Source organism: Bos grunniens, chromosome 16 (assembly GCF_055505025.1).
Source record: "Bos grunniens cultivar Pamir isolate PY7600 chromosome 16, Bosgru_T2T1.0, whole genome shotgun sequence".
In the NCBI taxonomy this organism is placed as follows: Eukaryota; Metazoa; Chordata; class Mammalia; order Artiodactyla; family Bovidae; genus Bos; species Bos grunniens.
Genome location: NC_141180.1, coordinates 80,519,093 through 80,541,245, shown reverse-complemented (window position 1 = coordinate 80,541,245; position 22,153 = coordinate 80,519,093). Strand labels below are relative to the sequence as shown.

The following is a 22,153-nucleotide window of genomic DNA, read 5'->3' as shown; positions in this document are numbered from 1 at the left end:
AACATCATCACCTCTATAGGGATACCAGGATAGTCATAATAAACCTGGCTTGATGTGAACATGACTATTTTCATACATCTTCCTGGGGGAGAGACAGCCAAAGATGCTTAAATTAACCCTAAGATGGTAATAAAAGTATAACCTAGGCTGTCAATTCAGTTTGTACTAAACACTGATTTATCTGCAACTGTTTCTTTCCTTCCAGTTAAGAAATACACTTTTAATAATTTTTCATTAGCTGCTGCTGCTGCTAAGTCGCTTCAGTCGTGTCTGACTCTGCGCGACCTCCTAGCAAGATTCAAATGCCTAAATTAAGAATGCTATAATTAATAATTAATTCCATTAATAAGCTTGCTATAGTCCAAATGTCTTTTTTTCCTTCAAGATAAGAAGTTTGTTTTTTCAGATGTTACCATCACATTTATTCAATATTATAAATGGGAGAACATGCTGATTGACAATACCAGTTATCATTAATCATAATGCACAAAATAAAGCAGCAGACTTCCATGCTACTTAGGAGAAACACTATGCTAACCCCAGCATATTAATTTACTGCTTCTGTGAATACTATTTTCTTTGCAGCATTAGTACAGAGCTGGGGTGAGTTTTACAATCAAATCCCCAGTCTCTAAGAAGGTCACTTCATACTCTAAGAACCAACTTCTCGTTTATCTAATACTGAAATGTAGTTTGCAATTATATTTACCCCCTTAACGATTTCCTCCTCTTCAGTTAGCTGAAGAGCAATTACCATGTCACATAACCTTTTTAACCACATAAATCTGTACAGCACCTTTTACGTTTATAATGCTTCTACAAAAACACCTGACTTAATTCTGAAACTCCTGCTCAGTAATTCCAAAAACAATGTAAAACACAATATAAAGTTGAACCAAAACATCAAGTAACATTTAATAATTGCAAATATATTTATTATAATTTACAGATTAGTTGTTATATACACAATATAATTTTATAAAGTCCCAACAAAAACTGGTTACATTTAAGTCATTGGATCTGAAGAAGCCAATTTATAAGTCTTTTAGGCCCCTAACTTCACCTTCCCTAAATTATAAAAAAATAAAATCTGATAGTTTTGATTTCAAGTTAAAGATGAGGAGATGGTGTTATCACATTTTAACACTTAAAAAAGGAAATGTTTACTTCTCTGCACAAAGCCTTTCATATGCTACATTGATACATAAAGCACCATTGCAAGACTTTAAGTGTGTAAAATGTTCAATTAAAACTTCCAAGGATTTTCTTAAGACTGAAGTTTTAACTTTGTTCTAACAATTAGGATCTGGACAAAACTGGTAAGAATTGTTTTTCCCTTGTCCAACTTTAAAATGGTCCCTTTTGTCCTTCTCAGCGCTGTCTGATCACTTCTTTTAAAGGAGGGTAGTAAATGGAAGAATTCTTCACCTTTTGTCCTTCTCATTACTGTCTGATCACTTCTTTTAAAGGAGGGTAGTAAATGGAAGAATTCTTCACCAAACTTTTACATATTTAGCAGTGAGGTTGGAATCTCAAGAGAACAATTCTCCAAAATCCAGTAAATGTAAAGTGTCAGTCGTTCAGTCACGTCTGAGTCTTTGTGACCCCAGGGACTGTAGCCTGCCAGGCTCCTCTGTCCATGGAATTCTCCAGGCAAGAACACTGGAGTGGGTTACCATTCCCTTGGCTCCAGGAGATCTTCCTGACCCAGGGATCAAACCCAGGTCTCCTGCAGTGCAGGTGGATTCTTTACCATCTGAGCCACCAGGGAAGCCTAGTAAATGTAAAGATTTCCCATTATTTTCATATATGCAGAGGTGCAAGACTTAAAACCCCAAAACACAACCTAAGTCTCTGAAATAAAATAGTATACTTCAGTCTGGTTTTAAAAGAATGCCTATACATTTTCAGTTTTCTTTTCAAGGCAATACTTTCTTTCCAACTGACACAGCTGATGCTTGAAATTTAGCATTTCCATGGTGTTACACCAGACTCTATAAATGCATTCCCTATGATTACTTAAAATAGAGGGGCACAAAACACACTGAAAAAGAGCTCTGCAAAAGTCTGACCAACTTTTATGCTGTTGTACTCTCAGAGCAAACCAAATGGAAAAAAAATAACGACCAGGTAGATTATAAACTGAGGTAGTAATCCTGCAAGCACTTCTGATGAAAAATTTCAAAACTAAGAGGTCATCTATTCTGCTCGTACTTTCTATTACTTGTAACAGGAGGTGTGTGAAGTAAAAACAGACCAGAAAGTTGTTGGTTAATATTCCCTCAACCTATCATATGCACATCATGTAGTGCTAACTAAACCAAACACAGTCAGTCACTGCAGAAACTTCAATTCAAATGTAAGCTTTGGGATGAAGATATTAAAACTTTCAATCTGTCAAATCTATAGATCTTTCCTGAAATTATAGGCCTTGCCATTACTTCTCTATTAAAAAAGAAGAACACAATAAACTTGGATGTTGACTGAAGTCTATATTTTACATTTCAAACTGGAAAATTCAGAACTGCCCATTTCCAAGTTTACAGTGTCACCCTGACAAGTTATAAAAGTGACGGTGCTGAGGCATGATATTATTAACACTGGTTTTCTTTTGAGAGCATATACAACAAAACCAAATTGCTCTGAGATGTCTCCTGTTCTTCTTCCTGGAAAATTCTAAGCTTTTAAATTTAAAAGCAACTATGACACAATTATTACTTTCTGGAGTCTTTTAACAACAATTTCTACCTGTTGAAGACACAAAGAACCACTCAAGTGGGAACTACAATAACATATACAGAATCCTCTCCAAAAAGAGTTTACAAAGAACTTAAATATATCAGATGTTAAAATTTGGCAGAAATATGCAGCTTTCCCAAAGCAGCAGAAAGTACTGCACATATAGGTTTTGTGGCAGTCCTTGGAAACATTTCCTAGGTAGAGCTTAACCTGGAAATAAAAACCAACCACACATTTTCAACCAGTCATTTTTAGGAAAAGAAAAAAAAAGACACACGATAATGTACTTTAAGTTGGTCGTATATACAAAATTATTTTTCTTAACATTGAAGTAGAAGGGTCAAATTACTGAATATATAGAAAACGTTAACAGCCCAGTAATTTCAGAATGTTGGAGGGAGGGGAGAGCCCAGAGTTTTTAGACAGGTGCACATAATTTAAATTAGAATGGGAAATGGGCTTTGAACCCTATAAATAGTTTCCCAAGAAAACAAGTTTCCAAAGTGCAAAATTACACCTTAAAAGGTCCCCTTTTCACTTCAGCAAGCAAACAACATTCTAGAACAGATCCAACTAAACAAAAAAGGGAGGATTAGAAATCACACCATCTCATCCTTCATTTTCAGGGCCTGGCTTCAAACCTGGACATTTCTGAGTGGGCTATGTTGCAAAAAAATATTAAACTAGGTCACTGGATCCAAGCTGCACATCCTCTAAGACAGGGTTGAAGGACAGCTGCCAATTTTTGTTTTTAAAAGTAACCTCTCAAGTAAGAGGTAGTGTATGCTAGGGCCAGAGGCTGTCGAATCATCTTAACATTGCTCGAAAACATTAAGTCCTTTGAAACATGTTTGCTGGAGTCTATTAAACATCTTTTCTCTGTGCTCAAATGTCAAGCAGTATCCAATAGCTTCTTCTGTTTCTTGAATTCGTTTCTGGAACCTGCATCCATCCCGTGCAAATTCTTCCCATGGTCCTTTTCGATCCTCATCACCGCTTATATAATACTCAGTAACTTCTTCAAGGAAGGTTACCTATAAAGATAAAAGAGTAATTTTAATCTCAAATATAACAGAAGTAAAGAAAGAAACAAACTTGTACACTCCTCCAAAATGACAGATATTTCCTATTTCAGAAATATAATCCTGAATGCTTTCATTACAGCACAAAAGTTCACTTCTACTTCTTTTTCAAAAAAAAAAGTAACTTTTCAGTGTTTTTCAATTCTTAAATCATAAACATGTAGTAGACTGAGCGACTTCACTTTCACTTTTCACTTTCATGCATTGGAGAAGGAAATGGCAACCCACTCCGGTATTCTTGCCTGGATTATCCCAGGGACGGGGGAGCCTGGTGGGCTGCCATCTACGGGGTCGCACAGAGTCAGACACAACTGAAGTGACTTAGCAGCAGCAGCAGCATTCTTATATTAATTACTTTTATAATCAGAACACAGAAGAAAAAGTTACTTAGTAATCAAACTGCAACAAAACATATCTTTAAGGTTATGTTACTATAAGAGACTTTGTAGTTAAGATAAAAACCCTCTTTGTATTCATTATGCTATCACCACACATACATGCAGTTATGACTACTGCAATATATATGATCACATGGAAGAGTGACAGTTCCCTTTAATCCCTACTCAATTTCTTTTTTTTCTTTTTTACTTTACAATATTGTATTGGTTTTGCCATACATCAACATGAATCCGCCATGGGTGTACATGTGTTCCCCATCCTGAACCCCCCTCCCACCTCCCTCCCCATCCAATCCCTCTGGGTCATTCCAGTGCACCAGCCCCAAGCATCCCATATCCTGCATCAAACCTGGACTGGTGATTCATATCATATATGACATTATACATGTTTCAGTGCCATTCTCCCAAATCATCCCACCCTCTCCCTCTCCCACGGAGTCCAAAAGACTGTTCTATACATCTGTGTCTCTTTTGTTGTCTTGCATACATGGTTATCGTTACCATCTTTCAATTTCTAATATAGAAATTTCTTTTTAAGATATCAAACACCAAATGTCAAAACTTGTTTTAAAGTACATTCAATACTTACATCAGCTAATTCCACTGTGGCTGGCTACTTTCATTCCCTTTACATCAGGCCAAGGAATACCCCCGAGGACAATTAGTAGACATGTAACACCTTACTAAATATTGCATTCTAGCATTACTCATTCATTTTATCACCAAGATAAATAACATTTATACAGTGGTTACCATATGCCAGGTTCTTTTCAAAGTGCTTAACAATTTTCATCTCACTAATCTCACTTAATAATACATACCCTATAAGGTATGTATCATCATCATCTTCATTGTATAGATAAGGAAACCAAGGTAAACTGACTCATTTAAATCACACAGCTTCCACGGGTGCAATCAGGATTCCAACTCTGAGCCCGGCTCTACAATCTGCACCATGTTTGCCATTTAAAAAAGCATTCTCAGATCTGAAAGCCTCACTCTAAGAATTGGGCACTATCCATTATTCCCATATACCTAAAGAATGGGATGTAGTCAAAGGTTATAAATAACTTTACCATATTCCAGACATAATCTTTTATAAATGTTGCTTCTAGTGCATAGTAATAGTAACATCTACTTGACTCATCTCACTTTTCACTCAGTGAGCAAGCTAAAAAGAGACATGAGGCTGGGCTGAGATCCCTAAACAAGAGTTATCATTTAAGGCAAAGCAACTATGAGTTTTATCTACTCACCTCATTTAAATCGTGCAATAATTCATACAATAGCCATTATTATTATTACTATAAGTCAGTCAGTCAAAGCCATGAGAGGTCAAGTTACTTCCCAGCTCTGGCTATCTTCCTAAATCTGTTGGCCCTAACCACTTAGGAGTAGGGAACACAAGTCTCCAGATGCCAAGTGCTCATTCCATTGCCTCACTTTGTTTATCTATTCACTAAACATGCCATTTTGTCAGGGACCTTTAAAAAACATAGCGAAAAACATTTAAGACAGCATTAACAAAAGTGTGAACTAAAACCTAATTTTTAATATGCCTTATTTTGCTTCTACAGCTAAGACATAAGAATACCACCATTTAGGGACATTTTCTACCCTAGGGAGAGTTTCAAAGATTAAGCTGGTCATTTGGAGCCAATGGATTATAGTTCTTTCCACTTGAAACTCTGATGCAGCAGAATTTGAGGTCAATAATAATTCACCCATGACTTTATCTTTCCAAATAAAAGTAAAGGTAACTAAAGACACTTTTGCTCCATAATAAAAGATACCCTGTCTGTTTGTGGGGATTTCTCTTCAATTAATGACATCAGCCGAAAAAAAAAAAAAAAAAACAATTCAAAAGATTACCCAAATACAGTTACCTTTATAATGTGTTGAAAGAGTAATATAAATGCTCCATGAAGTTTTAAGACTAGCCTGGAAACAGGAAACAACTACTCAAGAAAACCAAATAAGTGACCATCATAATTACAAATGATTAACCTATAGAGGGCCAATGATAACTTGGACTGCTATCTTAAGAAAAGGTAATACTATTTTCAGTATTATTGTCAATCAAAATTCCAAATGTCCAAAGTTTTTAATACTGAAACTAATATTTTCTTTCATGGCAAACAACCAGACAAATATGACTTGCTACTTGGTACCATCATCCCTTTGGGTTCTAACTGAGAGGAATGAAAACAGTTATCCTGAAACTGGAGCAGTAACTGTCTGCAAATGACATGCTACACTTAATACCACAAAACTCTACTGCTACAATAGGACCTTCTCAACCTCTAGAATTAAATCATGTATACACAAATTTTAATTTTTCTGTTCCTTAAAAAAAGTGAAAGTTGAAACTTGAAGGGAAACAGCCCAGAGTTGCCAACCCTGAAGAAAACAGCACCCTCAAGCTAACATCTATACACAGGCACCTTCAATTCAGACAGGAACAACACTCTACATAAGGGAAAAGGAGAGGTGGTCATTTCTCAACCGAAGTGTAAGAGCTTGGAGTCTTTCCTAAAAAATAAGCACTACTATGGCTCCAGGAAACTCGTGCTTTTCCACATCAGAACAGAAAGTACAAGAATGTTAAAAGAAACAAACCTTTTTTCTCCGGATATGTGTGTGTGTTTCTCCAGAAAGAACCACACCCCGTACCAAGTCTGGACATTTACTTTCTGGGCTCCCTAACAGCTGCCCCTTACAGGAAAGTAAGGTGTGACACTCAGAAATGGGCTCAGATGGCCTCTCTGAGTCAAGATAGCTTTTCCAATTTTTCCCTGTTTGAAAAGGAGCCTTAAAATTTAGAAGGTTGTAGGGGTCGTCCGAATTACAAAAAGAATTCCACAGTTTGAGACTCTCTGCTTCATCTGCACTAGATTCCCAGTCATCATCATCTCCAGAATTATGATCAGGAAACTCGGGAAGACTTTCAGTCTGGGGAGAATTCCCTAGGTCAGATTTGTCAGACAAATCCTTCTCTGAATCAGAAGGGTTTCCGGGAAGAATTCTGGCAGCAGTCTGAATTGTTGCTGTGAAGTTTTGCGGATTATAAGGATCCACACTATAGAAAGAGTTCCAAAGGTGGAGCCCTTCTGAGTCTTGCTCAAGGTCTGATTCTGAGAATGAGCTATCACTATCAAAACCGTCATCCTCAACGTCTTCGTCCCAATCCTCATCTTCCGAATCAGAACTTGTTTCCAGATCACTGGCTGCACCTCCCAAAATGTAATCTATCAACTTGTTACTACAGGCTGGTCTGGCAGAAATGGGAAGGTCATCGTCTATGTCTGAAGAGTCAACTACACTTATTTGGTCCTCTCCAAGCTCCTGTCCAGTCTCACAAGATAGAATGCCTCCCGAGGGGCCCTGTCTTTCCAATCCAAAAGGAATTTCTCTAATCAACAATTCTGTTTTCTCTTCAGTGGGTTCCTGGGCGGTTCCGGGAACGGCTCCAGCAGCAGGAACACACTGAGTCGGACTATCTCCGAAGTGCTTCGGCTCCATCCGGAGCAGACTGTGCTCCTCCTCTAGGCTGTGGTAGCCATGATCTTGGTCAGGGGTGGGTAAAGCCTGACCCTTGCTGGCCTGCTGAAGGAATTCCAGCCGCTTCATGCGCAGATGGTGGATTTCGGGCAGGCCTTCTCTAGAGAGAGGAGGACATCCCTGCCACGAGGCGGGAGCCATCTCTGCGTTGAGCGGCTGGGGATAAGACGAGGCCTCATCCAGGCAGCCGCTCTCTGGGCTCAGCGCCTGGAAATCGACCAGTTCGCAGCTTCCAACACTGCTCTGATAGCTCAGCTCAACCCGGGGCAGGCAGTCCAGATAGGAGGGGTTCAGCAAATAGGAGACGACACTGACATTGCTTAAGCGCTGAACGTTGAGCGGTCCAGAGGGCGAAGGGCCAAGCTCCGGGTCGGAAAACAGACGCGCTTGGACGCTCCGGGGCACCAGCTCCACTCCCCACAGCGGCTGCTCCAGAAAAAAAGCATGGGCTGCGGAGTCCAAAGCTCTTCCCTTGGCTTTAAGTTCTAATTCCAGATCTGGGGGCGAGCACTGCCAGTGGAGGCCCCCCTCTAGCCAGTCAAGGGGACTGGCGGCCGCGTCGGCCGAGGGGTCGAGCCGCTGCGAACTCAGAGCTTTGGGCGCCGAGGGGGCTGCGGGCTCCTTCCGAGCCCTCAGGAGGCCGTAGCCTCCAGCAAAGTCTAGCCATCTGGTAGGGATCATCCCACCGAAAAGCTGGCTCCAGACCAGCAGCTTCTGAAGCAAGCCCGGGAGCGGCGCGAGGAGCTGGGAAAGCAGCTGCATCCAGGAGCTGCTTCGGGCCTCGGGCGGGGGGCTGGGAGCCAGCCTGGGGTCGGGTTCCGGGGAGAGCGGTGCGGGGAACCTGGACGTGCCTGATCCCGAGGGCCGAGGGAAGAAGGAGGGCAGCCGGAAGCGGGGGTCCGGTTCCCGCGAGCTGTCCGCCGCCGGCTCCATCTCCCGGTGTCGGCAGTCTCTCACGGAGGTAGGGACGCGGAGCTCGAGGCCCTACACAGTCTCGGCCTTCCCCAGCGGCGGGGTGGGTGCCCCAGGCCGACCCCCGGGCCAGCAGAAGAGCCAACAAGGAGAGCGGCTCCGGCCGCAGGCAGCGGGCCACAGTCCGGAACGGCGGGCACAAGACGCGGCGGCCAAGGCGACGTCCATCCTGGCAGCGAGAATGGGTCCTACTCCGGCCCGCGCCGCTCCACCATAGATAGGAGCCCTTCCGCGGCGGCGGCTTCCTCGGAGGCACGGACCGTGGAGATTCCCCTCAGCAGCGCGACCCCGGAAGGGCTGATCTGGGAGGGCAAGCGGGTGCAAGCGAAGCTCAAAATGGCCGCAGGGCCAGCGCCGCGGCAACACCTCTCCAGACAGGCTGACTAGACGAAGGACGGCGGCCGGCTACGCCACCAGCCCCGCGCCGCCTGACGTCACTCGCCGGGCCGGGGGCGGGCCCTTCCGCGCTCTTTCCTGCGGCCGCCGATTGGCCGCGCCCAGGTCCCTGTCGGCTTCCTTACTCTCGGTAGACCCGGTTGCGCGCGGGAGGTTGCATCAGCCGGATCCAGGCTTTGCGCGTGCGCACTTGCAGCTTAGCGGTCGCCTAGGAAACCGCCCCTCCGCCGCGGCCCGCCCTCCCTCGCCCACTACCTCGGCGCTCTGGGCCCAAGGGAGCGGCGTAGACGGGTGGAGAGGGCCCTGGACCTGTTAATGGCGTGGTACGTACCCAAGTCCAAGTGTACACGTATGTTTTAGACTTGCATGTATTTATGCAACACTGTGGTTCCAGTGTTATTCACTGCTAAGTAGATCATCACCCTAAGATTTAAGTCCAGTAAAAGTTGGGAGATGTGTAAATATATATCTCGTGTTAAAAACACTAATAATGTGGCGTGATTAATAAGTCTTAAGTGAAAAATGAATCATTATGCATTCCTGCCCGCTCGGTTTTACGATTTCTAAATAACGGGTTAGCGTTACCTAGGATCCAGCTTTGAGGTCTTTCAGCATCTAACCCACATAAGTCTTTCATTTAAAAATGTGAACTGTTTCTCAGGTGGTGTCCCTGTTTCTTCAAATGAGGCAAACAGAGGAGGAAAGAAACGGAGCCTCTAGAACTGTTTAGTCTTTGCTTCCCCTTCAAGTCATATTCAAGTCATATTTGTATCCTGAGCCCCTAGAACCATGGGATACAACACCCAAAGAAGAAAGCACAGAGAATTATCCTTTGAAAAAAATTGTGTCTATCAGAGGGTAAGGAGTCTGGAGAAGGAAATGCCAACCCACCCCAGGATTCTTGCCTGGGAAATCCCACAGAGGAGCATGGCGGGCTACAGTCCATGGGGTCGCACAGAGTCGGACACAACTGAGCGACTTCAGTTTATAATCTTAGTTGCTACATTTGATTCTTTCTTGTGAGTTTGATCTTAGTCCATTTCTTTATTTCTAATAAAACTTTTTAATCAACACCTCTGAAGTGAAGTATTTGTTCAGAGGGAGTGTAGCAGGTTTGAGCCCTGGAGACAGCTACAAGATCTTTCAGGAACCCAGAGGGCGCCTCTTGCTTTGTTGAGACTGTTGGAAGAATGGCCACTTCTTTCTAGGAAACTAAGAGGTCCGCAATTTCTATGGTTTATCCTCTTTTATCTTATTATCCATATCTCTAGCAATAGCTCATTTACAATTCATAAAAAATATATTAATAATGGGAGTAAGTTTAATGACAAGAGATCCGGGTATGCAAATTAAATACTCAAAGCTCAGTGGGTTGGTGAGTGAACTAAATTTCTAATATCGTTCCTCTTCTAGATAGATTAGAGGCACTGCTGCTGCTGCTAAGTCGCTTCAGTCGTGTCCAACTCTGTGCGACCCCATAGACGGCGGCCCACCAGGCTCCCCCGTCCCTGGGATTCTCCAGGCAAGAACACTGGAGTGGGTTGACATTTCATTCTCCAATGCATGAAAGGGAAAAGTGAAAGTGAAGTCACTCAGTTGTGTCCGACTCTTCGTGACCCCATGGTCTGCAGCCTACCAGGTTCCTCCATCCATGGGATTTTCCAGGCAAGAGTACTAGAGTGGGGTGCCATTGCCTTCTCCAGATTAGAGGCACAGACATCAGCTAATATTTGTTATGTATCCACTAAAGATTTTTTCCCATCATCTGTAGAATAAAGGCTCTGTACAGTCTGTCCTTTCCCTAGGCTTTTCTAGCCTTCTCTTTAGTAACTTCCCTTCATGCAGGTTATACTCTGAGGAACACTGGATTTGTTCCATGCCACCGTTCACAGTTTCTCAGTCAAGAAGGCCCTCACCTTCTCTGTTGTATATCTACCCATGCTTCAAGGTTCAGCTCCAATGTCAACACCTTCTCGAAGTCTCTGCTGACCTTCACAGTCAGAACTGTACCGCTGTACTCCATTAGAGCATGTAACACACTGCTCTGTATATATCCCTGTAAATGTTCTCTCCTGCTGGTCTCTGCTTGTTGAGGGCTGTATTCCAATACCTTGCACAGTAGTTCCCAAAGTATGATTTGAACACCCCTGAGGATCCCATTTTAAGACCTTTCCAGAGGGTTCTCAAGGCCAAAATTATTTTCACAATGATACTAAGCTGTTTTTTTTTTTTTAACTTTCCTTTTCTCATGAATATATAGTACACATGTATCTTCTAGAGGGTACATGATATGTGATCTGGCAACAGACTGAATGCAAAAGCAGATATGAGATCCCAGATGCCTTCTAGTAAGCCAGATAGGAAAGACATTGGGAAAAAAATGTAGAACGATGCCCCTCTTCTCGCTAGACATTTTTTCAAAAAAAATTTTTTTCTCTTATTTATTTAACATGTAATGGGTTTATATTTTTAAATTAATAAATATTTTTAAAAAATTTCAGGTTTGAGTTCTAAAACAATAATTATAGATATAATTTACATAAACAAAATTCTTTGGGGTCCTCAACAATTCTTAAGGAATTGTCCTTCCCAATTCTTAAGGAAGGGATCGTGAGACCAAAACGTTTAGGAACCACTGACCTAGGATGTTGAGTGGCACGTGATCGGTGACCAATAAATGTTTGTTGAATGAATGGGAAGAGTATTAATACTTTAAAATAATAGCATCTTCCTTATGGCCAAGTCTCTTACATCCCATTCAGCTTTGTCACTACCACCACTTGCCTCCCCCCAAATATTCCTTAAAACATCTTGAATGGGCCTTCCTTCCCCATCTGATCATTGGATATATAATTTTTACTTTCCTTACCTTGGAATTTGCTCTAAAGGGAAACAATGGGATCATAAAGTACTGGAAAACTTTAAGAATATGTGACTTTGCCTTGTCAGTCTTGGCAGGAAAATAAAGTGTGAGCCACCTCCTGAAGCCCGCTATCTAGCAGGCAGCAGAGGGAAGGCAGCTCTGTCCGCAGAGATAGCACTGTCTTGCCAGGGCTGTGTGCCTGCTGGTGAAGACAAGAAGTCTTTAGACAGGCAAGCTGGCAGTTTGGCAGAAGATAATTTAAACCTCAGTTATATTTATTTTAAAAGATTTTTCAGGGTCTAAGGTAAAGGGTGTGTAGCTTTTCCCTTCATTTTTCAGTCAGTACCACCTCCAAAATTATTTTTCAAGTATCTCACACTCTAAAAACCACCTTCTATCTTTCCAGCTCACTGCCTTGAAACCCCTGTTCAGCTGCTATCACTGCCCTCGCCAAACCTCCAAACCATCGCATTTACCACGTTTTTATGATTCATCACCCTCTTTCTTTGCCTCCTTACCCAATCAAGAATCTCATGATCCAGTATGAAAACTACCCCCATGCAAAGACCCTTCATTCTCATGCTCTTCTCCTACTCCAGAATTCTTCTCTGGCAAAATTTCAACCCTAGCGAAACCCAACTATCCACTTATTCTGAGCCTACAGTCTTGCCGACCTTGAGAAAAGCACTCAAACATGCTGACTGACTCACTTCCTCTTTGTGATAACAGATTTCATCCATGCCAGGCATTCTTACATAGTTCGTTTTTATTTTATTTTTTTGGCCAAGGCATGCAGGATTCTAGTTTCCCAACCAGGGATTGCACCCACCCCTGCTGCAGTGGTGCAGAGTCTTAACTACTGCGCAGCCAGAGAAGTCCCCTTAGATAGTCCCTTAGCAGCTTTGCATCGCCTCCGCTCAGCCTGTCTCACAATGTTTATTCAAAGTTCCAGCATTCCCATACACGTTCTTCTCAGCTTATGGACACACCTCCTACTTCACTGAGAAGACAGATACAACTGGACATAAACAACTTCATTTTTTCACCACCGAATCCACCAATCTACCTGCATCAGGACCCACATACTCTGCTTTTGATCCCATTATAAGCGAAGAAGCCTATTGGATCCTATCCCTTCATGTCCATTTGAGGAATCTGGCCTCCTTTATCTCCTCTTTCCTATAACATGTAATTTTTTTTCTTAAACTAGTTGAACACTCACATTAACATGGGCTAATATCACCTATGTTAAACAACAAATAACTTCTCCTTAGATACTTGCATCTCCAAGTTTCTACACCACTGCAGCAAAAATTTCTCAAGAGTTGTCTACTCTCACAGCCTCCACTTTCTCTGCACGTATTCTGTCTTCAGGCTACTCCAATGTGGGTTTCATCCCAAACACTCATTAAAACAGCTCTTATTGGGACATTCCTGGTGATCCAGTGGTTACGAATCTTCCTTCCAGTGCAGGGGACACAGGTTCCATTCCTGGGTGGGGAATTAAGATCCCATATACCGTGGGGCAACTAAGCCCATACACATCTCAACTACGAGCCCATGCACCACAACGAGAGAAGTGCACTGGCCACCACAAAGAGCCAGTGCAGCAAAAAACAACCCAGAGTTTATCAAGATCACCAAGAACATTTTGCCAAATCCAGTTCTCTTACTCGTGGGTTGATGTGTGCACCTCTAAAAGATGCTGAAGTCTTAATCCCCCAGGACCTACGAATGTGACCTTATTTAGAAATATCATCCTTGTACGTTAAGATGAGGTCATGAGGGTGTGGCCAAATCCAACATGACTATGTCCTTGTATAATGGGGAAGTCTGGATACAGACACGCACGCACGCACACAGGGAGAACGCCATGTGAAAATGAAAGCAGAGACTCGGGTGAGGTACCTACAAGCCGAGGAATGCAAAAGATCGCCAGCAAACCACCGGATGCTAGCAAAAGGCGCAGAACAGATTATCTTTCTCAGCTCTCAGGACGAACCAATCCTATACCTTGAGCTTGGACTTCTGCCCTCCAGAACTGAGATCAGTTTCTGCTGTTTAAGCCACCCAGTCTGTGTCCCTCGTTGCAGTAGCCCGTTTCTTCAGACTCACATGACATCAATACCGCAGTGTCCCTACAATTCCAGGGACTCTTCCTCTTCCTCTAAATGTTGGCTGCATCAGAGCTCAGTCACCTGTTGCTTTGTTTGTTTTTAAGCCTCTCTAATCTAAGTGATCTCATCCAGTTCCACAGCACTAAATGCCAACTTCCACTTCTCAACTCCAGACTGACCCTTCCCTGAGACTTCAGATTCCATCATCCTACTTCTCCACTTGGATGTGCGGACATCTCAGACTTACCATGATCAAAATAAAACTCTTGAGATCTGCCAAGCCCATCTTCCCCATCCCATAATCCCCCTACAGTCCTTTTCACCCAGTTGCCAGGCCCCTAAACTTAGGTGCTAAGTCGCTTCAGTCATGTCTGAGTCTTCATGACCCTATGGACTGTAACCTGCCAGGCTCCTCTGTCCATGGGATTCTCCAGACAAGAATACTGGAGTGGGTTGCCAAGCCCTTCTCCAGGGGATCTTCTCGACCCAAACCCACATCTCCTGTATCAGCAGGCAGATTCTTTACTGCTGAGCCACCAGGGAAGCCCCCTATCGGTTCTACCTTCAAAATATATCCAGAATTGAACTACTTTGCCCCATCCCCGTCGTAATGTCACTCCCCTCCTAGACTACTGCTTCCATTCCTGCTTGAAACAGCAAAAGAATGATCTTTGACTACGTACAGTGCTGTACTGTAATCCCTTTCTCAAAACCTTGTAATGGCATCTCCATCACACTGGGAATGAAATCCAGAGCTCTGATGGACTTTAAGAGTCAATTCAAATATCTCCCTGTGACGCCCATTCTGTCTGCCCAACCCCTCCCCTTTTGCACCTTGTCTGGGACACAGCACTCTAACCGCGTTTCGGTCTGCCTCCCTAGCTGGACTCTGAGTTCCTTGAGGACAGGATCCACATCCTTGTTATCTTAGTAGTCATCGTGCTTGTACCCACTTGACCCAGAGAAGGGCCATCAGTGTTGTGAACAGACGTATCAGACAAGTCCCAGACACCAGAATTACCTCCCAACTTAAAAAATGCTGCCTCACTTTTGAACTTTCAAGTCTAATCTAACCTTTACCTCCCAAACCCTAACAAGTCCAGTTACATCATTTTTACCACCTCCGGGGCTTCTGTTTCTCTTTTCCCTGGGCACCCCTCCCCCTACACTCCCCAGTCCTCATTCCCACTCCCTCTGGGTGGTTCAGATTTCTACCCCATTTGGCCAAGAAATTTCCTTAACTAAGACTCTTGCCAGATTCGAGTTCTAACTTTTAAAAAGTCCATTGGGACTTGCCTAGAACTGCAGTGACATCTCAAAGCCACTTAGAAACACAGAAGGTAGGTTATCACTTACTACTGTTACTACTAAAGGTCCCTTGGAAGCCCCACAAAATTTCCCAGCATGAAATATGACTCCACACTGGAGACTTTTGAAAACTTCTGAGTAAACTGCTTGCAACAGGGGTCACATGACCTCCAGCTTTCATGTGGGTTCAATTCTGGGCGACGGCTCGGCTCTAACAACATAATCATTGTGTGGCATCTCAAAGGTTGTTTCCTCTCGTATGAAACAGGCTTGGTTAACTATCACTAGGCAGGAAACTTCTTAAATGCAGAGAACCATCTTCATTTATCTTTGTAATCTTTGCTTCCTGGTAGAGAGGGCCCAGTGCACAGCTCCAAGGACTGTATTCTTCGAGGTGGAGGCACGCCCCCAGGTAGCAGTGACTGGTGAGCACAGTAAATGTTTGCTGACAGTTAACAAATGAGCCATGCCTACTTTCCAGCACAGCTGTAATGAAAAATGACATGTATATTAATACAATCCAAAACTATCAAGTGCTTACCAACTTAAAGGATTGTATTAAACACTGCCTAGAAAAAGTAGCACAGGTTTGGAGTCAAACCTGGGTTCAAATTCTAGAGCCAAGGCCGACTATGTCCTTAGGCAAATTACTTAATTACTCTTGTCTGTAAACTGGGAGATAATACTACTCACCTGATCAAGTTGTTGTAAGGAAAGATTCAGCTGACACATGCATATAAAAGTTATCGTTTATGGAACCATGACTAACATTATCATCTTCATCTCATATGTCAGATGTTTTAATCTAAACATGAACCAATTTTGAAAATGACAGTTTTGTTTTTCTAAACATCATTTATTAGAAAATACAATTCCAGAGAAAGTAGGAGATACAAGGACATCTGGGAAGTGGGTACAGTACACAGATCTCTTAAATCAGGGGCATCGAGGGTCAATGTAACATGAGCTACAGGCAAAAAGCCAGTAACACATCTCTGGTCCATTCACCTGGAGAAGTTCCACCTCTGTTCCCCACTCTCCCAACTCCTGCTCACAACAGCCAGCTATATTCTTGGCATTTTTACTTTAAAAGTTTATAACTTCCTTGCTGCTCTGTGGCTTTAATCAATGGAGCTTCTTTCTCCAGTTATGGAATGAGTTAACAAAAGGGGAAATTTCTGATCCTTGTTGGAGCTGGGGAGGACAATCCAAAGAGTATCCCCATTTAACTCCATTCCCAAATCACTGGACACAGCCACCAATTTAAAAAGTTAATATCAAATTCAAAGTTGCTCTTTCTTTTTTCAAGGAAGACAACCCTTTGGAGTAAAGCGCACGAGTGAATTTCAAATCCATTTGGTAGGGAATGAAGAGTAATAAGAAATCAGAGACCCAGTCCCTCCCTCCCAGCTCAGCTCAATCCAGCCTCCGCGCAACCAAAGAAAATCACAGGAAAAAAACCAGTTTTGATGGGATCCCCCACCCGCACCCCTTTTCTTCAGTTAGGGCATCCCTTTGGCTCCAGAATAATAGGTTTATGGCCCCACAGAATGGAAGAAATTCTTATAAAAAAAAATGACAGAAATGGAGTTTGGGAGAGAAGCAGTGACAAGAAAGGAGTGGCAGGCGATGAGGAAAGCCCCCGAGGCCAGCCAGCAGGCGGCCCCGCCCCAGGGCCACGGCGCCCACGGTCACACCGGGCAACAGTCCATCCCGCCAGAGGGGGCTGCAGGGAAAGGCCCACGGGGGACCACCCCAGCGTATTCACAGGGACAACACGGTCCCCAGAAAGGCTGACGGAGGGGCCGAAGATGGTGTTCAAGGCATGTCCTAGCAGAGTAGGGCAAGACCAGAGGAAAAACTCCCCCCAGACGAGCCCAGGTCCCTGAACACAGGTCCTCTGCAGAACCCCGACCGGAAGGCCCTTCCGCACACACACAGGCATCACATTGCTCTCCTTTGGAGGCAAAATCAGACAGGCCCAGCATGCAGGCCTCAGTCAAGCACACCCAGCCCTCCCTGCCCCTCCCGACCTCCCTCAGGGAGGGAGGGTGCTCCCCGAGGGCCCACTGGGCCCCTCCCCAAATAATTCCTATAGATAGAAACACAAAACAACAAACAAAAACCTAGGGAAAGTCCAATAAGAACCTTAGTCAAAAAAGTCCAAACAGTCTTCCTCTTTTGCCTTCTGGGGCACATGTAAGTCCCTTCTCACAAGGCTTCCTGTCCAGTTAGGACAACATTACTATTTCATTTTTTAAAAATAAAAATAAAGATACCCACCCACCCTCCCGCTAAACGCTACTTCTACAGCGCACCTCACACACCTCAATCCAGGCATTGCTCCCTTGACACAAGGTAAACTTAAAACTTTGCTGCAACCTCACAGCCTCCACAGGGCTGCTCATCACAACCAACTCAAAAGCAGTCTGCAGAGGAGGGGCCAGCAGAGAGCATCTCTACTCTCCTCACCTCCCACCCTGGAGGCCAGGACGGCAGGGAGCCCACCGAGGGCCATGCCCCTCCCCAAGAAGGGACGAGTCCTCTCCCCAGCTCTGCCGTGAGCCTGGGGTCCCGGGCCGGGGCTCCGCTGTGTTCATAAGGTCTCAGGACTTCGAGATCCCAGTGCAAACCAGCCAGTCTTCTCCTGGGCCAGGTCCAGCTCTCGCAGGCGGATGTGCACTTCCCCGAGGAGCACGTTCTCCCAGAACCCTTGCTCACTCAGCACACTCAGCTGCAGCTCCCGCTGCTGCAGGTCGCCCTTGGGGATTCCATCATACACCAGCTGCAGACGCCAAATTGGGAAGAGAGGGAAGCAGTGAGAGAGGGAACACGGAAGGGGGAGATGCTCGTCTGTGGTGGTTCAGGGACTTGCCTGGTGGACCAGCGGCTAAGATTCCAGGCGCCCAGTGCAGGGGGCCTGGGTTCGGCCCCTGGTCAGGGAACTAGATTCCACTGCCACAGCTAAAGACCTCACATGCCTCAGTGAAGATCGAAAACCCTGTGTGCCACAACTAAGAACTGGCACAGCCAAATAACCAATAAATACTGGGGGGAACAAGTGAACCTAACAAAAGAAAAAATGTTCTGGTTAAAAAAGAATGATAGTTTGTGGTGGTTTGATCTGGCTGAGCGTAAGACCACTTTACCTCCCCAAGCAAAGTCCGAGGGAATACAGAAGGCATACAGTACCCAAGGGGACCTTCGAAGAACCCTGTTCTCAGCTCAGGGTTCCAGCAAAAGAAGGCTCGTCATCGGGGCCACAGTTCATTATCAGCAAAGGACCAGCAGGCTCCTCCTCCCCACAGACCACGCCCAGCTGTGGAATCCCTACCCTAAGTATCAGCAAACTTTTAGCATAAAGGGCCAAATGCGGAATATACTAGGCTCTGTAGGCCATACTGTTTGGTCTGTGTCACACATACTCACCCCACTGGTACACCATGAAAGCACCACAGGCAAGACTTAAATGCACAGGAATGGCCCTGTCCCTGTACGGCTTTATTTACAAAAACAGGCACAGTTGTTTATCAGCCCCAGCCCCACCCATCACCTTCTCCACATACCATCTCATTGTAGGTGGGGTTGCAGGTTTTCCGGGCCACTTTGGTTTTCTTCTTAGTGGTTTTCTGAGGGTCAGGAAGGAGGTAAATCTTGACATAGGGGTCGGGATCATTCCCATCCTGGAGCAGTTGCTGCAAAGGGAATGAGAAACCGTCTATCTGCCTCTGTATCACCATTCCTGTAGCCATTCCCTGACCCAGCCTCTCTACCCCGACACCCAGCTTCTTGCAATGCACAATAATTTATGTTTCCCAGCCAGCCTACTGCATTCTGCCAGAAACACCTACCACGGTAACATTAGATGTCATCCTAAAACATCAATCAGATCACCCATGATATCCAGTTCTATACTCTGTATATGAATGCTCAGGGCACACCATAACTTGGTCTGTTCTGAATGAACCACAATATCCCCAGATATCTTCACCCAATGTCTGTCTACTTTGTCATTTGACCCAGGAAACCCCTAGTGAGAGATAAGCAGAGAAATGAGTCAGAGAGATTAAGTTGCTAGTTCAAGGTCAGCCAATTAGTGACTCACTCCTTTTAAAATGTCAGTTAGATCTTGGCATGCCTCTACTCAAACCCTCCAGTGGCCCCCATCTCACTCAAGGAAAAGCCATGCTCCTGAGCGCAGGACCACGGCTCCGGTCGGCCCTCTCCGACCTCAGCGTCCACTATTGTCCCCCTGCTCCGGTGCTTTCAGTCACACTGGCCCCCGCTGCAGGGCCTGACACACACGGCCCCCTCCCTCACCTCCTCATCAGTGAGGGTTTCCCTGGCTGCTGACGCCCTCTTTCCACCCCGGTATTCCTCGTCTGCTTTCTTTCTTACCAAAGTGCTCACCACTGTCCAACCTGCCATGTATTTTACTTAACCGTTTGCCTCTGCCTACTAGATCGTGAGCTCCCTGAAGGCAGAGACTTTATTTTGTTTGCCCTCCTGTCCAGAGCTAACGTATCAGTGCCTGGCACGCAGTAAGGGACTGATGAAGATTTGTTGACTAAAATGAATGAGTGATGCTGTGAGAGTGAAGCCCCGTCACCTCTGATTCCAGAGCTCATGGACCTCCTGCCACACATCAGTGCCCCAACCTGCAAAAGTCCAGCACTCTGTAGGTATTCTATGAGTTCCCTTCCCCTTCCACTCAGAAGGTTCTCAGAAACATATCAAAAACGTAGGAATTATACGCCCCCTTGATTATGCTTGAAGGATGTCATACGGCTGCCTTACCTCTATAACCAGGAAATAGGCCCCCCAGGTCTCTCTCTTATAATAATCACCATAATAATAATAATACCAGGCACTATGTTAAGTACTCTACATGCATTATCTCATTTAACCCCTGTAACAAGCCTATGAGGCAGACACTAACCTTATCCTCATTTTAATGAGACTAAGAGTAACTGGGCTACTTGCCAAAGGCCACAGGTAGTAAGAAGCTGTGTCCAGCATTGCTTGGTCATACCACAGGCCTAGCATGGGAGCAGGCCCATTGGGGATTCATTTAGTAACTTTTGTGATTACTCTTCATTTAGTAACTTTTGTGATTACTCTCATGAGAGGGGGGTACAAAAAAGGTCTCATCAGTCAGAAAAGTACCAGAAGGAAGATAAAGATGCAAATGCGGGCTGCGCATGCACTTACCAAGCCCCGAATGTGCATCACCATGATGAAGAGTTTATTGTTTTTGTAGGAGATGGACAGTTTCACCTCTCCTCCAACCCTCCCGACTGGCCGGGCCCATGTGCCTTCTGTAGGGACAAAGGACAGAGAGAAAGGTCAGGGGGCCAGCCCTGTCCCCATCGGGTGCCAGGTAGATGTCTCTGTTTTCTTCTGACCCCCTGCCCTATCTCCATGTCAGATTCCTGATATCCCACCAGGGATCAGCCACGTGGCATCTGCGAGCATGACTTAGGTTGGTGTCTGCAAGCATGACTTGGATTGGGGTGAGTCTATCGAATTTCAGTCTGTAAATAGATTCAGTCCCCGAGAAATCTGCTCAAGGAGCTGTGGACCCCACGGATTCTTTAGCCGGTAAGCAAAGGAACAGAGATGAGTCAAGGAGAGAGACCTGGGAAGAAATGGGGGCAGGAAAAATTACCTTTTGGAAGGTTCAGAGAAGTTAAATTGGTTCTTAAATTGAACAAAGGGAAAACCACTAGGCCATTCAGGTATGACCTAAATCAAATAAATCCCTTATGATTATTCAGTAGAAGTAACAAATAGATTCAAATGACTAGATCTGATAGAGTGCCCTAAGAACACTGTATAGGAGGTGGTGATCAAAACAATCCCCAAGAAAAAGAAATCCAAAAAGCAAAATGATTGTCAAAGGAGGTCTTACAAATAGCTGAGAAAAGAAGAGAAGAGAAAGGCAAAGGAGAAAAGAAAAAATATATACAACTGCATGCAAAGTTCCAAAGAATAGCAAGGAGAGATAAGAAAGCCTTCTTAAGTAAACAATGCAGAGAAATAGAAGAAAACAACAGAATCAGAATGGGAAAGACTAGAGATCTCTTCAAGAAAATTAAATACCAAGGGAATATTTCATGTAAAGATGGGCACAATAAAGGACAGAAACAGCATGGACCTAACAGAAGCAGAAGATACTAAGAAGAGGGAGGAAGAATACACAGAAGAACAGTACAAAAAGGTCTCAATGAACCAGATAACCATCCTGGTGTGATCACTCACCTACAGCCAGACATTCTGGAATGAGAAGTCAAGTGGGCCTTAGGAAGCATTACTATGAACAAAGTTGGTGGAGGTGATGGAATTACAGTTGAGCCATTTAAAATCCTAAAAGATGATGCTGTTAAAGTGCTGCACTCAATATGCAAGCAAATTTGGAAAACAGCAGTGGCCACAGGACTGGAAATGGTCGGTTGTCATTCCAATCCCAAAGAAGGACAATGCCAAAGAATATTCAAATTACCACACAACTTCATTTATTTCACTTCCAGATATACAAGCTGGGTTCAAAAAAGGCAGAGGAACCAGAGATCAAATTGCCAACATCCAACAGATCATAGAAAAAGCAAGGGAATTCCAGAAAAACATCTGCTTCATTGACTATGTTAAAGCCTTTAACTGTGTGGACCACCACAAACTGTGGAAAATTCTTAAAGAGATGGGAATATCAGACCACCT

The 22,153-nt window shown here is 44.3% G+C and overlaps 2 protein-coding genes and 1 long non-coding RNA gene across 13 annotated transcripts in view; 1 reads left to right on the top strand and 2 right to left on the bottom strand.

Moving 5' to 3' along the window:
* Positions 1-908: 908 nt before the first annotated feature.
* On the bottom strand, positions 909-9,347 carry PPP1R15B (protein phosphatase 1 regulatory subunit 15B). Its single transcript, XM_086345718.1, has 2 exons — positions 6,839-9,347; positions 909-3,773 (listed from the first exon to the last, which is right to left on the bottom strand). The coding sequence occupies exons 1-2, from the start codon at positions 8,711-8,713 to the stop codon at positions 3,552-3,554; spliced, it is 2,097 nt and encodes a 698-aa protein (XP_086201844.1). The 5' UTR covers positions 8,714-9,347; the 3' UTR covers positions 909-3,551.
* On the top strand, positions 9,321-10,939 carry LOC147357133 (uncharacterized). Of its 2 annotated transcripts, none has more exons than XR_015143800.1 (2): positions 9,321-9,471; positions 9,810-10,221. It is a non-coding gene; the product is annotated as an uncharacterized LOC147357133 (long non-coding RNA). The 2 variants fall into 2 exon arrangements; XR_015143799.1 differs by lacking the exon at positions 9,810-10,221 and adding an exon at positions 10,562-10,939 and having other exon boundaries at positions 9,334-9,471.
* A 5,332-nt stretch (positions 10,940-16,271) lies between these two features.
* The window catches only part of PIK3C2B (phosphatidylinositol-4-phosphate 3-kinase catalytic subunit type 2 beta), a 77,800-nt gene continuing 71,918 nt past the window's right edge, over positions 16,272-22,153 (bottom strand). For 9 of the 10 annotated variants that reach the window (XR_015143792.1, XR_015143793.1, XM_086345674.1 and 6 more), the window contains 3 exons: positions 20,648-20,754; positions 19,003-19,131; positions 16,272-18,221 (listed from right to left, as the gene is read on the bottom strand). Coding sequence is in view for 8 of the 10 variants with exons in the window: in XM_086345674.1 (XP_086201800.1) it covers positions 18,033-18,221; positions 19,003-19,131; positions 20,648-20,754 (425 nt within the window). In the remaining 2 variants the exon portion in view is untranslated. The remainder of the gene's footprint in view (positions 18,222-19,002; positions 19,132-20,647; positions 20,755-22,153) is intronic. The other variant, XM_086345681.1, reaches the window with a different exon arrangement.